Consider the following 26,483-nt stretch of genomic DNA (forward strand, 5'->3'; position numbering starts at 1 on the left):
ATCTGATCCAACAAAAAGCTCATAAATAACAAGATTTGGGGGTGAACCAAAGACCTTGAAGGGGCTACACTCTAACCTGAGCTACCAGGATAACAATGTAACTCACATTACAACTGTACAGAAATACATAAATGCATCAATATAAACATTTTAATTGGCTGATGTACTGTGGCAGCAGGGGAACTTGTGGACACAACCCTCTCATACCCACCCTATTTACAGAGATGAAAAAGCAAATAGTAAAGAGAGATAAAACACTTGACAACCCCACAGAATTGCAGGAGCAATCTTCTAGCAGAAAAGGACTAATTAGCAACAAAGGCAAATGGCCATTTTCCTTAAATTATTATCAGTTCTTCTACTCGATCATTATTCCCTGGGAAAATCTTTGTACCTTTGTGGCTATTTTCTACATACCTAAGATATGACGACACAGCACACAAAGCAACTGAAAGCTTTTGAAGCAAGCAGGAATTCAAAATGAAGCACATTTGTTCCGTGAAGCCATTTGTTGCAAGCACACCTCTATCTGACAAATGTATTTGACAAGATACAAGAAAATGCCAACAGACTGACATAAAAAAAAATACAAAATAATAACGCTTATTTTCTTGATGAAAGAATCCTGTCAGTGCTCCTTTCTCAAACTCCTCTCCTCTCAAGGGATACACTCACATTATGCGCACGTCAAGTACAAATATGAACTTTGGATTTAAACCTTTGCTTTACTTGCATTTGAATTATGTAAATATCAAGCCCAAACCCTGTGAAATTCAAAACAGAGAGCAACTCAGATCAGGAAGGAACAGGCTTGTCTTTTCACTGTTATTGAATGGGCCAGCACAGAACTAGTCTATTCAAAGTATTCTCCTTTTATACGACTATGGGGAGCTTTGCAAGTTGTCTCATCCCTGCCTCCCATTTTCCCTTGGACAACGTTCAGTTCTCAAGCAAACGAACATTCATTTGCTACATAACTTGATGTCAGATTACAAGCAGTAACAGCATTCAAATGGTAAAAAAACCCTTTTTCTTGTTGTTTTTTTTTTCCCCAGAGATTTAGCTATCAGAAGATGGCTGAAATGAGTAGCAGTGTCCCTAAGTCATGGCTGTGAGAATGAAAACTTTATGCCTGTCCAAGAGGGGTGTCAAAAAATGGTATTTATCATTAGTTGTCATTGGCTTTTTGAACAATCAATTAGCAAACAGACAGGATGCCTTCATAGCACTCCCCTCTGAAGCACTGACTATCCCCTCTTTGCACAGCAGTAGCAATAACCAATATGGCTTTGCTAAACACCCGCCATTCCCATGTTTGGAGATGGATGCTCCACCACCAACTTGGTCCCAAATGGTACAATGCAGGGACCCAAGTGAGCCCTGAAAGCAGTGACAGCCATCTGCCCAGATACCAGCTTGCTGGTGAGAAAAAAAATGAAATTGAAAAATCGGGTCTGTATCACTCTTCCCCTTTCATTCAATCTCTATTCAGATGAGGAAGAACACGTAATTAAATTCCTTCAGCAGCTGCTTGCATTTTGAAGCTGCACACAGAGCCTCGCGCAAAGTCCATCTCCTCCTTCATGTGATTTTGTGCTCAGGCTCGGTAAAAGGACACAGAATAGCTCATTTTCCTTCAGTTAAACCCATTTTCCATAGCAGAAGTCAGGCTGTGGTCATTTCTTTCCAGCCAGAGAAAACAGATTTTTTTTCTGCCACTTTCCTAATCTAATGCAGAGGTAAAGACAAATAGAGGAACCAAATTCAAAGTGGAATCTAATTGATCCTGTGCAAGGAAACCCAGTTCCAAACCAAGTTCTTGAACATAAGTTCCCCAAGCCATAACATCTGCTTAAAATGATTTGCCTCCAAATGTCTTGGAAGCCTGCAGAGGTAGGTCTGGTCTACATTTAAGATATACTAACATGCTTATGACGACACAGCAATTAATTTTTTCCATGCTAGTAAAAGGCCCAGAAAAACTTACACTGGCCCCGAAACAGAGACAAACAGAAAAGGAGACAGATCTTTTTGGGCAACCCATTTAAACTGGGTTCAAACAATGCTTCCAAAAGACTGTGAGTATAACCTGTCTCATCTCAGTTTTTAAAGTCTAAGTTACCATTCTGAAGTACAAATAGCTGACAGAAATTGTATTTATCATACGGCAAATTAAACGGGGATGCTTCCTTTCCCAGCTCTAACATAGGCACCAAAACCTTGCAAGGAAAAAAATTCCCTAGCTTGCTGTTTTATATATACCCTCAATTTAAGCTCAAGGAAAGCAAGCCAATCCAGAAATTAGCATGCAACAAGAACTTGATTACAGTCAGCAAATGAAATAAAGGAAAAATGAACCCCAAGGAAAATAACTGAAAATGAGGTAATTGGAAAAGGGGCACAAAACTCCAAACCCCAGACTATCCAGAACAGTCAGGGGGAGGGGAAATTCAGCTCTTGCTCACTTTGCTCTAACACAGTGCATGAGATCACATCCTTCCATTCCTTCGCAAAGCCCCAGACCTGCAAGTGGAGTAATAACTGCCTTGCAAAGTAAAGCATCTCAATTTCTGAACAGCCAGAATACATTTTTTAAAAGGGTACCCATCTCTCAAAGTATTTTGCCTCCCGATGCAAGTAACTTTCTTAATAATTTTCACCTTTGCACTGTTCAACGCAATGGAACAAATAATACATGATGCACAAATAAGCCACAATGCTCAGCGCAAGTTATTAGGAGCAGTGAGATGCTGAATGTGTGATAAATCTAGCCCTGACAGTGAAATATGCCTCCTAATTAAAAATCAATTATTTAAAACAGTAAAGAAAGAAAAAGGAAAAAGACTTCTCCCCAAACTCACACTAAAATCTGGGACTGACTTCAGAGCTATTTGAAAAGCAGAAAGAAACCTTCGACATCTATATTTAACTAAAGATTCTTCTAAAACTCTATTGTGAGTTTCTCAATTTTATGATTAAACAGTTCTGTGAAAAATTGTTTCTGGTATCTTTTGTACTTTTATCTCTTCATTCCAAATAGCCATAAAAATGAAAAGACATCATTCAAATGTGGAATGCAAGAACAAATCGTTACTTAGGCTCTGTGAAATCAAAGCACACCGATGCCTTGATGTGGCTCCAAGGTGACATGGGAATGATGATGAGCAGCCACCCAATGTAACCAGGACTTACAAGCAAGTGTGCCATGTTTACCAACAATGGTGCCCACTGGATTCCTTATAAGATCTCCTCCAGAAGCTGTTTTAACCACAAGTATTGAGTAATTTGGGTTAGATCAGGGCTTACAAACAATGATTTCCAACTATTTTGTGTTTGAGTCTGGAAAAGTGTAAAACACAGAACAGCTTAACAGCAGCTCAAAAATCACAAATACTTTTGCCTCAATTTGAGCGAGCTGGAATTTCTGATTTTCCTTTTCTGTAAAACTAAGATACTTACTCATACCCCCAGCAGTGACAGAGAGATTTAATTAACCAGCGTTACTGAAGAGATCTGAATCCAATTAATGGAGAAACTATACTGGTATTATGCATTATCATAAATATTCAGTACCCTCAATCAAAAGAAGATGTTGGTGTTTACATATATAATAAAGTTTTAATAATTCATCAGCAATATTGCATGCCTACTACTGCTACCCCTTACTTGTGGAAAAGGGAAAAAAAATAATAATAATACCTGGGATTTTAAAACCAAATGCTCTCAGCTGAAGGAAAGAATCACTTCTGCATAGGAGTGCACACTGCCAACAGCAGGTTCATTCCCCAACAGGCTCCAGAAGCATGGGCCTGGGTTTCACCTGCCTCTGCTGGCTGTAGGTCACAGTACTCTGCTCCCTTAGCAAGTCCAGCCTGAACACAGTGTCTGTATTTCTCTGGTCTGAAGGAATACAGCTGCCATGCCACCTCAAGGGCAGGCTGCAAACAGTCTGCGGCCACTGTCCAAAGTCAGGTGTAATTATTAAGCAAAATTCTTAGGCTTTTAGCCTGATTCAGTAAACCTAAACGAGCCCACTCTACACTGGAAGTGACCAAGGGTAAGATGGCTGCCCTACCCCACAGTAGCTCACAGCCCCTCTGGAGTGCAACAGTAAGCAATCGAACTCTAAGCCACAAAGCAACCAGTTTGGGTATTTTACCTCCATCATCAACCAACAGGATGTGCGATTATCCTCCACCAGAGATGACAGGATCCGGGATTGCACTGGGCGCTGTTTGCAAGTGTTTGGAAGCGGCTTGGCTGTGGGGAGACCTCCTCTGTGAGAAGACCTCTGTGAGAGGTCAGTGCTGCTGGATGCAGGCCAGCTGCAGCTCCCCAGCAGACCACACCCTGCGCCAAAATCTGACCCCACCAGAGGTGTGTCTGGCACTGCTGTGAAAGCTTACTTCAGAAAAGTGGCAAAAGCCAAAAAGCAACGTCAGGGCATGAGGGGAACTGGGAGAATGGGAAGAAAGGAGCAGCAGCACGCTGACCTCAGCTGCCCACTGCGGCCATCACCTCAGCAGGCAGCGCCGCCGCCATGAGGAGAGGCGCCAAGGCGGGAACGGGGCAGAGGCCTGAGCACAGCTCCTGCAGCCCTTTTTTTTTTTTAAACCCCCAATACAAGAATCAGTCATCAGAAGTTCATCAACTGCCAATAAATAAATAGGAATCAGAGATTTTTCAGCCTTTATTTCGGCTGGTGGAGGGAAAAACACGCTGTGTAGTTGAGCACATGTTTAATCTGCAGAGGAAGTGAATTACACCTGTGGCCAAGAAGCAACATGACTGCTCACTGCTGCAACCAGAGCGACTTCCCCTTGTTTGACTGTCCACACAGGACATCATGGAGAAGCACAGAGCTGCACAAATCTCTGCCTGGCCCCAGCACACTCAGCAGCAGAGGCCAACATGGTGCTGCGTATGGGTGCCCAGCCACAGCATATCTGTGGGGCGCTGCTTGCCGGCATGTTCCCCCAGTTAACTTACTTCAGATTCCTAAGTGATTCATCTTCTTTGGACAAACATCCTTCACTTCCCACGGTTAAGACATGAAACACAGGTCAGACACTTTGACAAAATCAGCTCCCCAACTGTGTGGCTGTCCAGCTCAGAGCAGCAGTGGGGAAGGCAGCAAAAACATCCCTAAATGACAGGAAAAATCCCCTATGCCATGGAGAGAGGACCACGCTACCAAGCGCCATGCTGAAAAGATATCAACTTTTGAAGTACAGTCCAGCTGAATAAATACCAGTGAAAGTCAATAGACAAATCCTGTTAGGAGCTGCAGTGCTCTGGGAACCTGATTGGAATTTGAACATTTGCATTGATTTTTTTTTTTCACATTACCAGCTGGGAGTAAGCAGTGGAGAGGAGGTGCGCTGATCGCTCCATGGGAACACGACTCGCTAGCAAAGGATTACCTTTTAAAGGATTATCTTTTAAACAAAGACAAAAAAAAATAGGTATACTGCAAGCAACTAGCTCAAATCAAAAGAAACACATTAATCCAACGGGATTATCAGGTAAGGCTTCCATACATTTAACATCCAGATACACAGCTGAGAAGCGCAAACCATTTTATTTAGATGTCTCGGTGCAGTTGTCAAGCACCTTTTCATGTGACAATCCCATGCTCATGATGCACAAATAAGGGCTGCTTATTCAGTTAAGGTTGTTAAAACAAAAGCCTCACAAGCAACAGCAATTTTCTGTCTTTTTTTTTTTTTTTTTTGCAGAGCTCTTTCCTTTACCCTTGCATATGTAAGCTCTGATCATCAAGTCCTTTTAACTCCAGCCAGGAAGAAAGATTAGTAGCTGCCTGCACTGCTCCTACATTGTGAAATTTCCAGAACTGAGCTCTTTTACTTCCCTCTGGGAGGCAGGGTAAGTAACAGAAAACTGAATCAAGCACTGCATGTTTTTTTCCTGAATTGTAACACTCATGTTAGCTCCTGCAGTACTGCAAAAAGCCAAATAGCACCAATGTTCAAAGAGGAAACGTATTTAGAAACAGCGCTCGCTATACGCACTTGTGCCTCTGTCTTACTAGTAGATATGTTGGTAGCATCGTACACAAGCAATTTGTACTGAAATCCATTTCATAATTCCAGCAGGAATGGGGCAAGGAAACAAGTGAAAAAGAGGAGCAAAGATAAAGCCACATTACCTGACTAACAAGACATTCTACCTTGTTTTATTCTTGTAACTTTTTTTAAACCATTAAGAGGCATTCAAAATTCCCCTGAAGTAGCTGAAATTAAAAAATCGAATTACTTAACCACAATATAGAGTAACACACAGTTTGGTTCCCTAATATTTCAGTCCCACACACAGGCCACCCCACTCGTATCCAGAGAGGAAAATGAATTCAGCAACAGTCACAGACTCTGGTTTTTGATGGTATCAAATGTTACTGACTTTAGTGGAATTTCCCATTTGATAATTTTACCATCCCGCGTAAGACAGACGGTTTTATAAGCAACAGAACACTACATTTCCTCAGCATATATTCCACGATCAGAATAAATAGTATACTACAGAATCACAGAATTGTAGGGGTAGGAAGACTTACCTCCTCCACCTCCAAGAAGGCTGGAATTAGCTGCAAGAAGAACAAAAGGAGAACTGTTAGTTGAGTGCTACTTAAATATAGTTGGAACTAAAGCAGAAGATGCTTCACAAAACATTTACCATTGCTTTTATTTCAGTAATTTCACCAGTCTCCACTTACCCAAACTCATTTACTGCAAATGCAATCTATGTAATTTGTAATTGTAATCTTTACTTTTACACAATTTTGCAATATCTTTGAGCATGTAAGCTAATATATAAAAGCTAATAAATAAAACAGAACAAAATTATTAAAGTTTGATGCACTGAATAGCTCATGAAATTACAATCCTGAATTTATAATTCTATAAACCACATTTATTTTTGATTACCAAATGAAGTATAACAGTCTTTCATTTCAGAGAAACTTTGATGCAACTTTTCATTAGCTCCTCACATCTTCTGAGACATGGGACTTTTGTGGACAGCTATGAGAAGCCCTGGCTCCACTAAAATCAAAGTGTGCAACTAAGCTGGGATTTCTCTCAGCACGCTTAATTGTTTCTGTACTATAACCATCTACCTATCTCCCCCAGGAATGGATACATCACTTATGGAAGGTGTTTTTCAGAGCATGGCGATGCACGATGTTCCTCCAAATAAATTGGAGCCACACCAAACACTTTCTTATCACTACAAAGGCAAAAACAGAAGGAAAACTTACGTAAAGCATTCACCCTTCAAATGGTTGGGAAACTGATCCCTGCCATATCGTAATATTGTAAAACAGCATAGAAGTAACAGCACAAGGGATGGACGCAGGTATTTCTTATTGCCTGTACTTGTCCTGCTCCAGGACAAGATACATAGAGTATTTTCCAGTATTGTTGCTACAAGCTATTGTTTCTATTACTTCCCTTAGCTTCTTAACTAGAAGGCTTTTAACAGCAAATTTCCTGAACTGTTTTTTTTCTGTGGCTTTCTTGAGGCTTTCACAGAAAATTGACAATAAACATAGTTTTCCTCATCTATTTTTCCAAAACTCTACATACATCTTTGACTTAACAATCGCTTTCAGTTCAACTATTTGCAACTATTGACCTTTCCCTCACACCTCAGCTTGTGCTGATAAAATGGGAAGATCTCTCTCTCCCTTCTCCTTTCCTATCTTTCATCCCCGGAAAAGGATATCCTTCCTTCTGGCTGTTGGAATTCTTCCTTAAGATTGAACTCAGTAAATGAGGTGAAAATAAGACTCTACTCTTTTTGAATAGAGTTTTTCAACACATTATTGCTGTGAACTGGCTCACAGAAAGATACACAAGAGGCAGAACTCTGTGACTAGGAAACAGACGGTGGCAGCAAACGAGTATGGAGATCGGATCCTCCTTTCTGACAAACACAAACTGTCGTAATAGCTCCAGACTGTTAGTGCCCCGTTGACACTTCCACTAGACCAAGTTGCCCAGTGCCCCATCTGACCTGGCAATGAGCACTATGAGGGACGGAACCATAAACAACTTCTCTGGCCAACTTGGTTCAATGCCTCAGCATCCTCACAATAATGGATTTCTTCCCAGTATCTAATCTAAATCTACCTTTTTTCAGTTTAAAACCATTACCCCTTGTCCTATTACTATGGGTCCTTGTACAAAATACGGGGAAAATATTTTGTACATGCCTTACTTTAAGAATTAAAAGGTTACAAGAAGGATTCCCTGGACCCTTGTCTTCTCTAGGCCTAACAACTTCAGCCTCTACTCATAGCAGAGATGCTTCACCTACGATCATTTTTATGACCCTTCTCTAGACCCGCTTTGACAGATGCACATCTTTCTTATGTTGGAAGCCCCTGAGCTGAATGCAGTACTGCAGGTGGGCTCTCACAAAGGTGGACAATCACCATCCTCGACCATGTTTCTTTTGATACAGCACAGGACACAACTGTCTTGATGACCTTCAAGCTTGCACCGTAAGCTCATACCCCAATTTTCACCCATTCGTACCCCCAACTCTTTCTTTGCAGGGCTGCTCTCAGTTCACTCATCCCCCAGTCAGTACTGATCTGGGATTGCCCCAACTCACGTGCAGCACCTTGCATGTGGTCTTGTTGAATTTCACAAGGCTCATCAGGGCCCACTTCTCAAGCCTGCCCAGATCACTCTGGATGGCATCCCTCCCTTCTACCATATCAATTGCACCACTCAGTTTGGTGTCATCCACAAATCTCACAGAGCGATACTGAACTTCAATCTCTCTATATTTACCTGTCCTTGTCCTCGTTGAAATTCAGTATTAAGGACAGACACAAACTGCAAACAGCCACATATTTTTACAGCAGCTTCTGAAGTACTCCTGTAACAGGTAATATCACCTTCCCTGCAGTAAAACGACCATATCTGAGATAAAAATCAGTGTACTCCATATCAGAATAAAATAAGAGCGACAGAATGTTATCTTCTGCCACGAGTCTGCTATTCAACATCACTCTTTTTGGCAATGTAGGATGCACCTGCAATCACCATTGCAGTTCTTGAATGAGTCGAATTCTAGGATTTCAGTCATTATCTCTGAGAGACTTGAGAGACATCGCTACAACCTGCTGTACCTCACTGTCACAAGTTACCATTGGTAAAAACGATTCCTCTGAAACCCAGCCAAGGTCCTCACTGCAAACTCTTATCTGCTGGCTTCTCTCAGAATTAAGCTTTTCTCATGCATTTTTTTCTGATAATGTTTACCTTTCCAATACATTTCTAAAACTTGCTAATAACATAAGTCAGCACCACACTCTTCTCTGTAGGAACAGCAAAAACACTTCTAACAGATTTGTGGCTTTAACGCACCTGTTGCGGCTTCAACAAAACGTTCCAATCCATTTTTCACAGAATCATTAAGGTTTGAAAAGACTTCTAAATCATCCAGTCCAACCTCCACGTACCATCAATCCTGCCCACTAAACCATGTCCTGAGTTCCACATCCCCACTGTCGAACAATACCAGCGACAGCAACTGAACCACCTCCCCAGGCACCCTGTGCCAGTGCCTCATCACTCTTCTGGAGAAGTTTTTCCTATTATCCAGCCAACTTGGGAACACTTGGGAAAGTGTTACCATTAAAGAAATGCCCAGTTGCTTAGCACTGTAAGAACACCTTACCCACAGCTAGAACTGAGGATTTTCACCTGGACTCAGAGAGCACAGCTCCAGAGCTGTAGCCACATCACGTTACATTGCAGCAGTATGACTTCTCCTTCCCCTATGCTAATTCACAGCTGCATTTCATCCAGCAGTGCTCCCAAATGACAAGTCTTGCAAAACTCCTGGAACGAGGCACAAATTGTAGAGGCAGGTAGGCATGTATGAGCAACCAGCAGCGGGACTTCGGAGCTTTCAGCCTCCAAAGCTGGTGTGGTCTAAACTGCCTCCCAGGCTGCAGCCTTACACTGTGCATGCACAGCTCTGCCACCCAACTCAGGGCATGCCCAGCCTTAAGTAGCACACAGGACAATATTTGTGGATATCTCATAAATCTGTCTTGACTAATCTTCTGCCCCTACCTCTCTATTCCAGAGATGAATAGAATTCTCAAATCATGCAAGATTCAGCAGAGTAGGGGAGGAGAATCGTTACCATCACTGAGACAGAGAACAAGAAAGAAAAGTAAGTTTAAAGGTACTACAACGAAATGCATGGCAAGGACTTCCTGCACCTCCTTTCGTTTCTAACATTATCCTTTCAAGCTGACCTGACCAACATTTCTGAAACCACCTCATTACAAACTACAATAGATTGCTGGGCATCAATTTTGAGAATCAATCACGATACATATCTCAAAATGTGATTCTAATATACACAGTTCCCTGCCAGACTGCAATATAACACATGTTGATAAACCCCATTCAAAACATCCCCCTTAGCGCTGGCGTGCAAGAGGCAGCATCAGCTAACACAGAGTTCAATTAAAATAAAACAGCAACATTTGTTGATCAATTTCCAGGGTGCATATTGAAGAGCAGCTTCAGGATGAAACGTTGAGCATCTCCCCTTGAAAGAGTGTTGGACTCTACATTTTGAGAGACTGATTTCACCCTCTGTCTGCCTCTGTATGGCAAACAAAAGCAAGTCCAGGAGTGGCCTCCAGTCCGTAGATCAAGATTTCTTATTATTACAGATACTAAAAGTATTAGCAGCAAGGATTGTTTCTAAAAAAGTTCAGGCTCCTCTCTTAAGAAAAAATCTACTCAAAAAATCCACATAAGAGAAAACACTGTCTCTATTCATTCAGTATAGCAATTTAGCCCTTAATGAGGTGTTTATGACCCTGGACTCAACTAGGAGTTCAGTTTTTCTAATGACTCAGCACCTCAGTGGTTTTGGCTTTAATTCTTTTAAATATACAAGAACAGCACCAGGACAGGGATGCTAAATGAGCTCCATGAGCGCTGGTCAGTTCTATGCAGAACACTCCACTCTTGCTCCAAAAACCAATGTTTTTTTTTCCAAAAAACTTCTGCAGCCAGGGAGAAAAAGAGAAAAGAAAAAAAGGAGAAGAGAATTTTAAGTAAGCTTAGTTTCTCACTATGAAATATTCATATTGGAATATCTAGTTACTAAAATGTGCAAATTTAAATAATGACTAATCCAACGTAATTTACAAATAAGAACTGGACACAAATGTTTTAAATCTCAGCTTTCTGAATGAGCGAAGTCATCGAGCTTTCCAACACTTTATCAACTGAACAAGCGGGGCAGAAACTCTGGCCCAAGTCTTCACATTTCCTCAGTGCTCTCTTCACAGCAGTGCCCTTGCCTAGAAGAAGGATTATTCGAAATTTTGTGGAAAGCAAATGAATGCTGAAGAAGTTCACCCCGAATGAAACTGAAAATCTTTCTGCGCTCTAAGCCAAAAAGATACGAGAAGTGAAAAAGGACAGGTTGCTTAAACCGACATCTGCAGTCACAAAAATGCCTTTTTTTCCTGCTGTCAATTCTGCTGAAGTTAGAAAATAGAAATGCTGCGAATACCAATTTTTGTGGTGTCTCTGGAGATAACATGCTTTTAGCTTTGTTAACAACGCAGCTGACTAACTCTGGTTACTTTCTGTTGGCATATACTCATCTGACAACGTTTTTAAAACGTAAATTCTTCTGGGAGCGCGTCTTCGTCGAGTATTAATGGCACTAGTAACTTAAATTGACATCTATGTCATGCAGCCATGCATCTGTCAGTATAATAAAAATATACTTTTAAAAGATTACTTGATATTGTCTGACTTTGGCAGCAGATGTTTGAGCTTGCTTTGATGTAAAAAAGATTAAATATTTTTGTCAATACTTTCTAATTGGGAAATTTATTCAAGAAGACATCTTTATAACTGGCAGTGCTGCAAGATGCAAGGCACTCTATTGCCTCAGACACCATTTTTATTCATCAATAAAACATCATAACAGGCAGCTGGTGAGCAGAGTGCAAGTAATTTATGGAACAGGAAGCTACATTTCTTCTACATGCTTTCTGAGACATCCTTACCTGCCACTGCATTTTGTTTGATCTTTTCTCCAGAAAGCAGAGAGAACAAAGGAAAGTGAGCTAACAACTGCGTGCTGTACATTCAACCATTTTTGTACAAGACGCGTTTTGGTACCTTAAGGCAAAAAGCTTCAGGCTCAAAGTTCACAGAGTCATTTTGAAGTATGGATAGTAAATAAAATGAAGCAACATTCTGTATAATGCAGTCTGATCACTGGTATAATTAACTTTACTCTGAATACTTTTTGGCGTGCGATGCCAGCACGATCAGGAGAGGTAAAATAACATTATAGTAACGGACTCGGCCAGATTTGCAAACTTATGTAAGTGCCTAATGATGCAAAGCAGAGACTACTGGAAATTAGAAAAGCCAACCAGCCTATGAAATACGATTGACTTCAAATATTCAGGCACAGCAGAAAATACCCCTATTAGCACCTCCAGACACTACAAGCATTTTGCAAACACAGGCTTCAGATACTCAACATGGAGGGTGTACAGTACACACAACTGCACACCACAAACAGATCTGTGACAACACGAAGCAATAATTTACTTTGCTGCTTTCTACCACGCAGAAAATTTCTACAAATGCGTCGCTTCCCTCTGTTCCTGGAAAGGGCCTTCACCTCTCTGAACTAGTACTGAACAGCCGAGCTGCACCAGCTCATGAGCAAGCAGGATGCTGACAAGACAGCCCCACAGGATGGCAGGGATGGAGAGCTGGCTGCTCCACAGCCCTCAGCCTCTACACCCCAGCACCTCGGAGCCAGGAGCAGAGCGAGCCCTGTGCCAGCCAAAGGCTCAGCCCTGACACACACTGCTCCTGGAAGCTAAACCACTGCTGTGTTCAGCTTAGAAGTTTGGGGGTTTGTTTGTTTTCAAACAATCATCCAAAGCAGGTCATGTTCTCAAAACATACCCAAGGACTTCAGCTTCCAGGTAGTAATTCTCGTATGCTCACTCAGAAACCTCTGTAAATAAAAGCGAAGGTTTCCCCATGCAGGTTTACCATTGGCAAAAGGTACCAACTTCAAGCTCTCTTTCTAAGAAGACAGGAATTCCCAAAGCAAGACCTAGTAAGTCTAAACAACTCAGATGTGGAGCACGAGAGACAACAGCAAGGGGCCGAAATTTCCATGTATTACTTTTTTTTCCCCAGATATTGAACAAATTTGTCCAAATTTAAAGATTAATAAAATGTAATGGAAGGTTTTACTTAATTCAAAAGTGTACATTTTGTATTTGAACCTAATAAAAAGTTTTTGTGACCACAACCATGCGGTCTATGTTATCCTATTTCCCCCTCTCACAAACTCTCTATGGAGAACAAGTTGTTTCAGCTAAGTTTTGCCATCTTTACAAATAAAGCAGTCATTATTTCTATTTCAAACCTCTATAGCGTATCTCATAGGTAGATTAATTAATCATAGGTAGATTAAGAAAAAAAAAAAGTCATATACTAGTAAGTGCTCTGGAGTTGAGTCTGTCAAGGAAATTGCCTTCACAACATTCTGCATTCAATATGGAAACAATAACTGTCAGAACTTTTCAGTATTTCTCCTCTTCTAATACATTACAAACTCAATAGATAACGTGCAATTATGCACAAAAGCTATTTTTAAAGATTCTGCACTGCACCCACTAACCTTAATCAGTCCTACACAGAGCATCTCTGAAAGGTGATACCAAGAGTGAAAAACACAGACATTTACATGTAAATACACCCAGGAAATCCAGTGTAGGCATTGAACATGGGCAGGGCAGTGGTCATTTGGAACACAGTGTAATGAGAAAGAAACAAGCACACAGGTACACTTTGATGCAGAAGAAACCAAATATGATCTTTTTTTATTTTTTTTTTTTTACCTTACAGTAAAATACACTGATTGTCCAAATGCAGTGTGAGAGAAAATGAAGTGAAATTGAAATTGTTCAACATATACTGAGAAAAATACGAGAGAGAGCACTTGGTCAAGAGTACATCCTCAACACTGCCACGTGAACTTCCAGACAGACTGAAGCTGAGCTTCCAACACACAAAAAGGAGCTTAAGTTTTACAGTAGCCTGAGCATTGTAGGCACCATAATCATTTCTTGGTGGGAAAGTCAACCAGAGTAAAAGATGTGTAACTTAAAAGGAAAAACAAAGAACAGATGAACTTGCTTTTTGGGTTGTCATCAGGACAGCTCCAGTCCCAAACACAACCCAGCAAAAAAATATTCAGGTGAAATCCTACCAGAACAGCACTTCAGCTCCTCATGCCTTCATACCTGTGCAATCTGTGCCCTTCATACCAATCAGCTGCTATTATTTTCAGCTAGGCAGAAGCCCAAATCAAATGAAAGTGATACAAAAGGTTTCCCACCGGCGCCTGGTGAAGGACAGTTAGAAGAACCTGTTTTATGAGGCTGATCTCATCTCTGGGAGGGAAACGAAGACAGACCTGTTGAATGAGAAGCTGCAACCTGAATAGGAAGGAACTGGAAAAGGCTACAAGTGGCTGGCAAGCACAGGACCGGCCACCCCCGGGCTTCGTGTGAACCCTTGTGCTGAAGGCACGTTTGTTTGTCACAGCCCTCTGCCTCTTCATGGCAAACGTGAGAAAGGCACAGAGCAGAAAGAATGTCATTCTAAAACACGGGTTGATAAACTGTCACACGCACTACCCTGTGGATAAAAGGAAAGCTATGAATTAAGATTTCATCCATTTCGTGTGTCAAATTGTGGTTTGCTTAACTGCTTTTAGCCGCTGTCAGATCAAGGTATTTTAAAATATAGCTGTGCTGAAATGTAAAGGAAAAGGAACTTTTTTCAAGGCAGAATAATGAGGAAAAAATATTCAAGCTTACTACAGCCAATTCTTCATCTCATAATTTGGGCCATTTGTGTGGTTTGTAAATGTAGCATTAAAGGGAATCAAAGTGCTGCAGTATATAATTAATCCATTTATGTAGCGTCGTCATCAATATTTAAAAGCCTACGCAAAACAGAATAAGAGGCAGTCCTAGGTTTTACCTGCGCAATTACAAAAGCAGCTTGGGTAGTAATTATTTCAAAATAATTAGTGAAATTTATATAATTCATGCATCTTTTCAGTACCCCAAAGGTACTTGAAGGTGTTATCTGGAATACAGAAAAAATGCAAGTGAAGTTCTTTGTGCTTTCTTTGCCTTTGTCTTCCTAAAATTACAACCTGCCCTGAACCTCCCAAAGCCTACCTGTACACGACAACAGCACCCCACAAGCTATTTCTTCTCTTTTTCCTTCTTTCTCTTCTTTTCCTCCCGTTCATCCTTTCTTTCTTCCTTTTGTTGTTTCTTTCATTCTTCCTTTCTTTTTTTCCTTTCTTTCTTCCTTTCTCTCTCTTCTTTTTTTTAGAGCATCACTTATGTACCACCAACGGTACTTTGGGAGCACCTGACCACAAGATTTCACTTCAATTTCCTTCGCTAGGAAATAGTTGCATAATATTTGACTTCAAAAGGGAAAACGTCTGTACTTTCTGATTGCAAAAAGTTTTAATAAAGCAACAATTATACTATGGTAATGAAAAAGAAATGAAAAGGTGATAAAAGCTAACATACTTCATTCTTGAAACATTCATATTCAACATCCTGGTTTCAAAACAATAAAAAACCTTAACTCGTGATAAAAATCCAGCCTGAGCAGCAGCTACCTGGGGCCCTGCCCTGTCCTGGCAGCACAGCAGTCTGTGTGTCCTTGGGGCAGGCAGCAGCACGACGGGCCAGCGGCACTTCTATGCACACAGGAGGGCTGGGCAAGGGCAGCGCTGGCTGTGGCTGCAGGGATGGCCTCAGAGGGTGCATTTGAAAGCAAAATTAGCACCACCGGTTTTGCTTAGGATATTAACACTCATGAAAAGTGGTTTTAAGCTAAACAAAACAAAGAAAGCAAGAAAGAAAAAAAAAAAACACAAAACAAAACAGCAAAAGCACACTTCATGCCCTACCAAAGGTGCCCTTGCGTTTTTTTTTTCCCAGCTATGCAGACAAGACCTTGCCTGTAAATTCTGCTGCAAAGTTAGAGGAAGGCAAGGTGTTATTGCACTGCTTTTGCAAGAGCAGCCTGGAAGGAAGATTTTGACAATGAATTATAAGCTCCTGGAAGCAACTAGCACAGACGTGTACGAGTGAGGAGCCTGCAAGCCAAGCACCAAAGAAAGGACTACGTTAAGGCACATCCAGCTGAGCCAATGCAACATGCTCTGCTTATGAACGTGTTATGTAACCTCTCTAACCATCATCTCTTTATGTAGCTGAAATTAGAAGCAACTCCCAGTGTGGTCAGCGTGAGCCACACTACAGAACAAATAGAGAATCTGGTTAAGTATTTTCCCATACATTCTGTTTTCCAGCACTGGCCTAAATGGTTGCTGCAGGGCTAACTAGTTCACAACAGCCACATTTTCCTTTATGGAGGAAAGTAGAACTTAATATATCTGGGTATTTCAGCCAGATCAGGCAGCATACGTTACAGCAAGATAAAGAACATACACCTTCCACCATCCATAAGAATATTCTCCCAAATGTTCCTGTATACAGGTGTCAAATAAACAATTCATACTTTAAGTGAACGTTTCAAAAAGTTACAGTCTATAAGCTGAAAAAATCTTGAGAAGACTATAAGGAATAAGAAGAATGAAGTGCAGCCATCACCGCACCAGAGATCTCAGGAAATGCCCCTGTTATGATAAAAGCAAGTCAGCTGAGTCAGAGATTGGTTATCCTCCCCATTTTACTGCTCCAGGAGCATGCAACTCATGACATGCCTCAAAATGAAAAACGTTGTCTGAAGTTTGAAAAATGCAGAGGAAAGAACCCATAATTGTTATTTTTTCTGTTACCGTTTTCACATTCCATGAAAAATTCTTTTCAGAAACTTTACAGGAAAGGCAGACCAGAAATAATCAAAGTGATGTGAAGGCCTGCAGATACTTTCACGGGCATGACAGAGCCAAGAGCCCAGCTGAAATCACTGGAAATGACAGCATTGCAGATTCTGTGGGACTCTTCTTTTCTCCTGTCAGGTTGCTGGGGTTCTCTCATCTCTCCTAGCTGCAGATACTCACCATTCATCTCAGCAATCAGCAGGCTGGAGCAATAGCGCTGTTACTTCCCCAGCCAACACTGCCCTGCTCCTGGTTTGCCAGAGCACCAGCTCTGTCCCTGCTCTGGGGTACCATTGGCCATGTGAGGTGTGAGGACTGGAGCCAGGCAGTTTTGTTATACTCCCGAGAGAGCTCCCTAAAGCTATGATTAGGGCACTTCTTAGTGATGAAGGAGATTAAAGCTTATTACCTACCAAAATTGCAGTAAATGAGCACTGCTGCTATAAGACTGGTATTCAACCAGAAGCGGTATTAAGGCCTTGATGAAAACTTCGCTGAGGTTATACTGGACAAGAATCTTTCTTTGCTCTGTAGCACACAAGGACAGCAGATGGACACATCACACATTAACGGTGCCATGCAGGAAGAGAAATCACCAGGCAGCAGCACCAAGCCAGTAACTTCACCACATACACACCAGAGCACGATTCTTAACCCTTGCCATCCTTCCTTCTTGCCAGCTCCACTGTTCACCTTTTGATAAAGAAATGTACCCCTTATCTACACTGCTATCTCAGAGTGCCTTGCCTTGCAGTCTATTCCCAGTTAGAACAATACTCGAGCTCTCTGGAGCAGATGTGTACTTTGGATGCAAACCTGCAGACCGTTGCCAGAAGGCTCATTTCCCTACGTGGCCACGGAAAGAAGCGGCACTGCCAGGTGGCAGCGCAGGACATCTGTGCCATGTGAGCCAGAGACCAGCAGTGAGACTTCACCCCCTGTGGGATGCCTGTGGCTCATTCACCACAGCCACCACAAGCACTTCCACCACAAATCCTTTCAGCTCTAACCATGCCCCGAGATCACAAGAGCTGCTTGCACTTGCTGTTTTTGCTGGTGCTTCTTTCATTCCTTCTAGTAGCGGTTTGCCCACGGAGTTAAGAGTAACACCCCCATGTATATGAAATCAGGGGAACCTGTTTGATCCTTTCTCTGGACCACGGCTCCATCTCTGCATGCCTCGCCACCTCACTGCCGGAACCACGCTCATGGAAAGCATGGAATAAAGAGGACTGCAGCTCACTAATTAGAGGTTAAGACTGGGAAAACACAGCCAAAGAAGAACCCTACAATTTCTACAGACAATTAAACTGAAAATAAATTTAGGAAAGCTAATTAATCACTATGAAATTAATTCACTTTTTTTTTTTTTCCTTCACTACTGAGTATTTTTTGAGTGTTGATCAAATAAACATCCCCATGATTTGGTTTTTACCCATCTTCCTCCAAAGCTAAGAGAGATAAAAAGCATGTAAAGTTGTAAACCAGGATGAATGTGTCTGGTCCAAGTTAAGTCCTTTTTCTGTCAAGTGCTGCAACACATACAGTCCAACTATCCACAACTTCCTAAAAAAACTGTTCTCAGTAGGATGGCATTTTAATAAGCTATTGTTCTTTCTCTATTTTATACCAGGAACATCCAAAAGCTGAAGATGCTCCAAGCATCCACGTGAACGTTTGCATCCAGGACTTGTAGGTATGCATATTTGATCCATTCCACAACGAAGACACACAAACAGGAATGCTACAATCTAATATGAGCACAGCAAACAGTCCTTTTCATTACCCTGACACTACTAACACAATTTATGAGTCAGCCGAGTACTTATAAAAAGCTATTGAGAAAACAAAGACAGAATTAAGCACAGTAGAAACACTTGCTTACTCAAATACAGTAACCAGTAAAGTCAAAGGATATGACATCTCATGCTATATAGAAATGCCTTTGTTAGGCAGGGTAAAGCATGCTTCTATAGCTGCTCAGAAAAGGATGAATGATCTTTTCAAGCTCTATATAAAATGATTTCTCTAGTAGCAATTAATAGAGACAGGCCCCAGAACACCAGTCTCACGCTCTAATCATCAGCGAGAAAGAAATTAAATGACAATTAAAAAAAGCCTTTATTGAATATGCAAAATTCTGTTTTCTCTTGGAAAGCAACTGGAGCAATTTCATATTCTATAAGCACATTAGCGAGGAAACGGTTCAGAGGGTAGCTGGAGAAGAGCTTGTGTCCCTGAAGCATCAGGTAGATTGACTGGAATACCAAACACACTGCTAAGTACAAGTGTAAATTCATGCTCGTGACTTGTGGGAAAAGAGGCCCTGTTAATTTATCTGTAACAATCCTGCATAACAATCCTGCGACGTAGGAACATCACTCCTACTGACATGTGTAAAACCACAAATAGCCCAACGTTTTCAGCAGAATTTGTTATGGGCAGCAGCAAACATATTGCTCTGCCTGGAACACACAACTTTGCAGGAGCGTGGCTCTTTACTTCCCCTCAAGTCTCATGCAGCCTTTCCTTTATACTTCAAACAAATTAAATCTACTGCAATTAATGATTATAGTTTTTCCTTCAATCAGCCCATACTCCTCTAGGAAATTAACTTAGCTATTAAAAGCCCGAAGGCTGGAAAGGAACCTAGTTAGATGAGTTTTACCTCCTCTCTATTGCCTGTGTAATCAAATGCAGTTTCCCCACCAGTTTAATTCTAATCAGTTTAATTACTGAAAATTACAACGAAGAAAAAGCCCTTACTTCTCACACCAGAAGAAAGGAGGAAGGCTGTATGTGCTAGTACAGTACTGGGCAGCAACAGTTTGATACTACGTGTGAGGGAGGGGAAATGACCAAAAATAAAAGACAAACCCTAAAATTCTTTAGATAGCAGCTATCAGCACGAAGGGGTGGAAACAGCAAACCACAAGGCAAGAATCTAAGTCAGAGCTGATTACTTCCAAGGTGTGCAACTGGGGAGACTTTATTACCTCAGCACTGCAAAGCCTTGATAACGTAGGATCCGCTCAGCAATTCAGCTCTGTTTCCTACTCGGTCTTTCAGTCAAATGTTTGCTACACAAAGCAATGGAAAAGCAATACATGCTCAGCCCAGAACAACTTCTGCCTTTCCCACCAAAAGAAAGCAGGTAAACTCAAAAAAGAAGAGCTGCCATGCTTATGGAGAAAAAACTAAGCTAGGAGCCACAAGCTTTTCTTGCCATGTCACTAAGCCTGACTTTCTAGTAGTCATTCACTGGGGTGAAAGACAAAGTGTAAGATGCACATTGAGATGTTCTGTTCTGTATGATAAAATATAATGGGAGAACAGATCTCTCAAAGCAGTCAGACACTCAAAAATACATAGAGTCAGTATGTATGTTTTCCTCTACTTCATTTCCACAGCAAGAAGTACTTCTCAGTGTTCTAAAACCCACTTTTCCAGAAGGACTTATGCCATGGTAGGCCTCTCTCATCTTCTGCCACAAGGAGACTTCAGTGCTGAGCAGAAAAAGGTCACAGAATATCATCTTTTTGTTTCTTCTCAAATACTCAAAAAAATAAAAATCCATTCTTTCATTACATCTTTCTTTTCATCATTTTCCCTCTTTGACCATAAGGGCCTCATTGTCTGCTTCCTAATTTTAAGGACCTCTGTTGTGCCCACTTGAAAACCCCTCTGCCAAAATGACTAATTCCAGTAATCTCCTGTAAACTGCTGATCTACATTTCACTAATACTCCAAAGCCATCTGATCTCTACAGGAAAAGGGTAGGAGTATTTAGGCAACTAACCTGAAGGTGTTGTGGTCACTGAAGAAACTGGAAAACATAAAGTAAGGGTGCTTCCATCACATAAAGGACTAAACATATCAGAAGCAACCCATTTTATTTCTGCTGAGTTCACTCGTCAGCCAGCCCTATACTTTACAAAGAGCACTGTGGAGAAGAGAAATTCTAGCTTAAAGCAAACAAAAACTGTAATTCTTCACCAAAAAAGAAAACCTGTGAAATACAAGCCAACCTTTTAGCAGTTCTCACTTATCTCTTTTAATATAGAAAATTGATGGGAGGAAATAACACGGCTCCTAGCGTCCTGCACAGCAAGATGAAAGGGCAAACCACAGGAACTTGAGCATAAGGCAAACCACGCACTTTCTTGGAGAAGCACATCATTTCTTTCAAGATGACCGCCCCGCTGCAAGCCAGCACACGCGCCTTTCACAAGACCTCCTTCTGTGCCAAGATGTCTGCAGCTGCAGTCCTTGGAAGTGCCCTCAGTCTGCAAAGGGCTGCAGAAAGCAGCAGTGTCTTGACGAGCAAACACCATGTCTGTATCTGAGTTTACAGAGCTCTCCTGAAGGGAGTCTCTGACCAGAGATATCGGGACCGCACGTCCCAGCGTGGAGAATCCTCAGGCTTATGTAAATACAGCCACTCACTCACAGCCTTTGTTCAAAAATACCCGGCTTTGAGCATTTGAAAGGCTGTAGTGTTAACAGGATCAAGATATCTGAGGACAACACAACTCAATCAAGGCTCTTCAAATTTCTAGATCGTCTTTAGATAAGATGTTCTCATGTATTCTTAACCATTCCTAATTGCTTTACCATAAACACTTGAGAGGACGCTTTATCCAATCCCTTGCTGATTTCTCCTAGACTTCTCTTCTCTTAGAAGACGGGGAAAGCTGCAAACCAAGTACCCTGCAAATCACAAAGGTGCTTACTTTTTAAGTACTAACCAAACTTCCACAGAGCAAAGCAGGGAAAGAACTCAAAACTTTAAATATTCCAGAAGCACGGGTCTCTTGTAGTAGCCCTTTGCTAGCTGAAAGCTTCTTTGTCTGCTCCATTCAAATAACATTAGTTTCTCCCTCGCAGAATCAACAACTACAGAACAGAATAAGACTGGCCCAGAAAACAAATACGAACCATAAGAAGCAAAGAAAGACAAAGGCTGTGACAAAAGGTCAACTTCCAAAACTCTGCCTTGGTCGCTTTTGTTTCCTCTGCAAAGAAAACTCCATCAGTACTTTTAATTCACGCTGCAGTTTCGGGGCACATCTCTTGGATTCCATGAGACGCTGTTAGAAAGAATTACGGCTATAAAATCTGCAGCAGGTCTCACAAGAAACAATAAAATCAGCTGTGTGTGTTCATCAGGGATAACCTTAGCAGGCCGATACCACAATCATCTGAATACCTCTCCTGTAAGCAAAGGGAGAACACTGCTGAGGCTCACACTACCTGCATCTGTTGCAGCAGGGTGAAGCCAGCTGTTATTAATGCAATCAGCTGATAAGATCCACCTTTACTGTTTCCAAATTCATCTTCAGAAGAACATAACCATATTTATTTGAAGAACCCCAAAGAGCTCTTCTAAATGAAAAGAAAAAAATATGAAAACAGCTGAACTAGCAGATGAAGCAGTCGATGTTAGGTGTATAAGAGAAAGGATATTAATATCTGCTTTGCTGTTGTCATCTCACTGAAGCTGAGATTTGAAATGCATTATGTTGGGTGTGCAAAACATCCTCTCGTAAAGATAAATTCCCCGGCTGGTGTGACTCAAGGACTTTTGAGAAGAATAGATGCGCTTTAGATGAATTTCCTGTTCTTCAAGATCAGTAATTCCAGAGGATGCACGTGTGGAGGTCCAAGCCCCTTTGTACAGTAACACCAACGCTCAGTGCTGCACAGAGCCCTCTCACACCACCGCCCCGAGGGTCAGCACCCACACAGCAGCCAGGCTTAAGGCGATTAAATTCTCTAATCAGAGAAGTACAGTAGAAGCAGAAGACTGGATACGTCATAAGTACAGTTTCAGGAAACAAATCTTAGAGCTCAGCAATTTCACTTTTACTGTAATGGATGTTATGACAGCTTCACAGTGGATTCGTATTTAAATATAACTTTAGTCCCCTCTTGCATCCTCCGAAACATCCATCACTGTAACTTTTGCCTTTTCATAATTTAAATGAATAATCTTCAGCTCCTAAATACTGCTTCAGTCTGTTTTGACAGACAAAATTAATGCCTCTTGCAGCTCCTGCAGAAAGTACTGCAAGTGCCAGCTCCCAGATGCTTTGACCTTCCCAGGCAGGAGGCCACACAGCAGCGTCTCACAGGGCCCTAGGGAACGGCATGGAGCTGCGTCAGGGGAGGGCAGGTGGGGGTGAGGGAAAGGCTGTGCCCCAGAGGGCGGTGGGCACGGCACAGGCTGCCCAGGGCAGTGGGCACGGCCCCGATGCCGGAGCTCAGGGAGCGCTGGGACACCACTGACCCTGGGGCTGGGGTGCTGTGTGGGGCCGGGGGTTGGGCTCGGTGATCCTCGGGGGTCCCTTCCAGCTCGGGATGTTCCACTCATTCCAATGATTTTGGTGGATCTTCTCAGCCCTGACACCACAGAGCAGCAGGGTGAGGGCCAGGCAGTGCCGCAGCCTTGCCAGTGAGAGGCAGGCATCGAGCTCTCCTTGGGCTTCAGACCACGAGAACTTCAGTGCTTGGCAAAATGGAAAGTAGGTGTTTTCACAGTCTCATTGAGAAAAAAAGACCCAAGTGACCCCAATAGACTCAATTTTACCTGCCATAAGAGAGAAAATGTGCTACATACCTTTCTGTCCCACCTGGGCTATTTGGGGGTTGTGCTCATTTGCCCCAGAGAAGTTCTACTTAGTTTTAATATATGCATGCCTTCTGTCTTGGGATTCGTGACCTACACTGGCCTGGAGATCAAGTCAAGGGAAAAAAAGGCAACAAAAATCAGTTCTTCGCTTTTATTATGTCTCTCAAAAGCCCCCAGTCACAGTCTGGTCTCCTGGCCAGTAAAGGGAATCGAATGCAGGAAGAGCAGTGCTGTTTTGATACTGTTGCCATGGTGCAGAAGCGTTATTCCATACTCGTGCTTCATTGCATTTATCACCAAAATCATATTCAACAGGTAACTTTCAGTACAGCCACGGGAGGCAGCAGTCTCTGATGGCCAGCAGCTCAAAGCCAGGTTGATAAAAAGCCAACAGGCTGGAACAGAATCTGGCATTACTTCCCAAGATATTAAGCAGGTTTTACTGATATTAAGACAACTGGTGAATGCATTAAGGATCTTCTTTCAGCTTTGCGTATCAAAACGGGCAGTGAGCATCTATGAATGGCACGGTACTCACATCTGAAAGAGCTCCATTAGGAAAGAAAAAAAACACGGTGAAAAGGGATTACATGCTCCACTTTAATACATCATTTAAAAGCTTACCAGAAGGATCAAAGTCCGTGCAAAACGACTCAAAATACTGTTGATTCACAGGACATCTTCTGAGAGTCCTGAACCTGTAAGAAAGCTCCACATCCCAAAGGAGTATTTTTAAAAGCTAAATGATCACCTTTTATTTCGCTCAATTACAAGCATGCTGAACATTTACCTAGCTGCAGTTAAAAAGAAAAAACCTACTGTAACTAAAAATTCCACATAACATGCCCTGCTTATTAAATTCATTAAATTGAAAAAATATTGGTTTCTTCTGTTGAAAAAGAAAAATGTTGAAATTTATAGCAGCTTCAAACACTGCCAGGAACGCAACATTTTTCCCAGCTGATATTCCTTTCTTCTTCCTTCCATTTTATCCTCTTTCATAAACAGCTACATATCATCCCTAGAACACTGGGGTGGGATATTTTTATTACTATTCAGACCTTTAATGCCTTTACTTTTACACGCTTCACATTTGAGGAATGTAAGAGAAAATACACATCATGACAAAAAGTGTTTGCTAAACCAGTCTGCTTTAACTAATGCAACCAAAGCCACAAGAGCAGAATGCAGATGAGGAATTTGTAAATGGCAGTGTTTGGACTATTGCTTTATTGAGGGATGCTCCTAAAGAACATCCAGCCATTTAAGCATCACAGGCACATCTCCTCCGCTCCCCAACAGCCAGCAGTCCTCTTAGAAAGCGCAGCAGGCAACAGACACAGGCAGTGAACGCCCCACCTCATGGGGGAATCTCTCTTTCCACTGACTACGAGATGGAATCTGGGCTCAAAGTCAGCTTTTGTAGTTAACCTTAAGTTGAGAACCAGCATTCAACCTATAACTTGACAGCATTCACATCACGCATATTCAGAACTGGAAATCTGCATGATGTAGGACAGTGAGGGACAGTCAATACCAATTTTCAAAGTATTGAACAGTCCTCTTCCTGCAGTTTGCAAGCACGTCCACATTTCTGCTTCAGTACAGAACAGGCAACACAGCAGAAAAATCCAAGTTTTCACCCACACGAAGACTCTAAAGCAGAAACCCACAGCTAGAAATCAAATGAGCCCTTAGTGCCACATACACAGCAGCTCCAACAGGGGAACGTGAGCACGAAAGACACCACGAAGCCCAGATGTAAAAGTGGAAACGCACTGAATTCCTGCCCTCAGTCCCACTCACAGCCTCTTCCCCCTGCCCCAGCCCCCATTTTTCCATCATGCAAGGCTCCTTGCATTCCACATTCCCAGCACACCCATGTGCTGTGCCCCACAGCTCTGTGCTGTCCCAACACTGTGCTCCACCTGCATCCTCTCCAAGCTGCCCTCCTGCAGCTTGCTGCCCAGCTCCCTCCTGCAGGAGGACATTTTGCCTTTCAGTTCTAGCACAAGTGGCTTCCAGTAACCAGTGAAAGATGTAAGAAAGTAAGATGAAAGATGTACGTTAGAAAGGAGATGAATTTGTCAAGAAGCAGCTAGTAGATGGAAAAGCCTACAGCAGGCTGCACCCGAGCAATATTTGCATTTAAGAAAATAACCCTTTTCTTGCTGCCCCAGTAAATACTGCAACTTCCCTACTCCTTTCTGTCTTTCAGGATTATCCTTCATGAAAGATGCCTACAATGCACCTCTGGGTAGTCAAGAAAAATTCCGCTTCAAATTAATTTATCTGAGAGATCCCTTGAGAGGGAATGTGGCTGCTGACTAGGAAACCTTATCTGACAGCTCTGAGCTAAGAGGTCACATGGGGCTGGGAAGCATCTTGACTGAAGAATAGCCATTATCCTTTACTACGCATTATGTCATTTTTTTCTCTCCAAAACAAAGCTCTTGAGAACATTTGATTGGACACCATATAGATCTTTTAAAGTTTGTCCCTCCGTGTCTCATAAATGCCAGCAATACGACTGTGAAACTGGGAAGAAAGACATTGTGGAAACAAGCTGGTTATTGAAAACCAGAGGTGTAAAGGACACGCATGTATAAATCAGATATTGAGCCATTCCTCTTCAATTAGGCAAAAAGTTTCCCTTACCAAAATTTACCATGAATGTTGAATTATTAAACGAACAACCTAAATTGGATACTGAATACCAATCATTAGCACAAAGTGAAAAAACTTGCTCCCTTGGGACAAGACAATCTAATCAACCTACAGGAAATAAATACTGAGGAAGTTAAATTTAGTGCTCACTAAGTACTATTTTAACCTCTCCACTCAGCAAGATTTA

At 41.9% G+C, this 26,483-nt stretch overlaps 1 protein-coding gene and 1 long non-coding RNA gene across 6 annotated transcripts in view; one reads left to right on the forward strand and one right to left on the reverse strand.

Moving 5' to 3' along the window:
- MACROD2 (mono-ADP ribosylhydrolase 2) overlaps window positions 1-26,483 on the reverse strand; it is an 839,235-nt gene that overhangs the window by 660,668 nt on the left and 152,084 nt on the right. For all 3 annotated transcript variants that reach the window (XM_042810749.1, XM_042810757.1, XM_042810741.1), the window contains exon 4: window positions 6,575-6,604. In XM_042810749.1, coding sequence (XP_042666683.1) covers window positions 6,575-6,604 — 30 coding nt within the window. The remainder of the gene's footprint in view (window positions 1-6,574; window positions 6,605-26,483) is intronic.
- Window positions 5,335-13,362, forward strand: LOC122156193. 3 transcript variants are annotated; one of them, XR_006167402.1, is made up of 4 exons: window positions 5,335-5,525; window positions 5,739-5,886; window positions 10,126-10,227; window positions 10,553-13,362. It is a non-coding gene; the product is annotated as an uncharacterized LOC122156193 (long non-coding RNA). The 3 variants fall into 3 exon arrangements; XR_006167403.1 differs by having other exon boundaries at window positions 10,126-10,215; window positions 10,529-13,362; XR_006167401.1 differs by having other exon boundaries at window positions 5,336-5,525; window positions 10,126-10,215.

The sequence above is a fragment of the Centrocercus urophasianus genome, unplaced genomic scaffold (genome assembly GCF_019232065.1).
Source record: "Centrocercus urophasianus isolate 14NV4802_14NV808 unplaced genomic scaffold, USGS_Curo_1.0 seq_10, whole genome shotgun sequence".
NCBI lineage: Eukaryota > Metazoa > Chordata > Aves > Galliformes > Phasianidae > Centrocercus > Centrocercus urophasianus.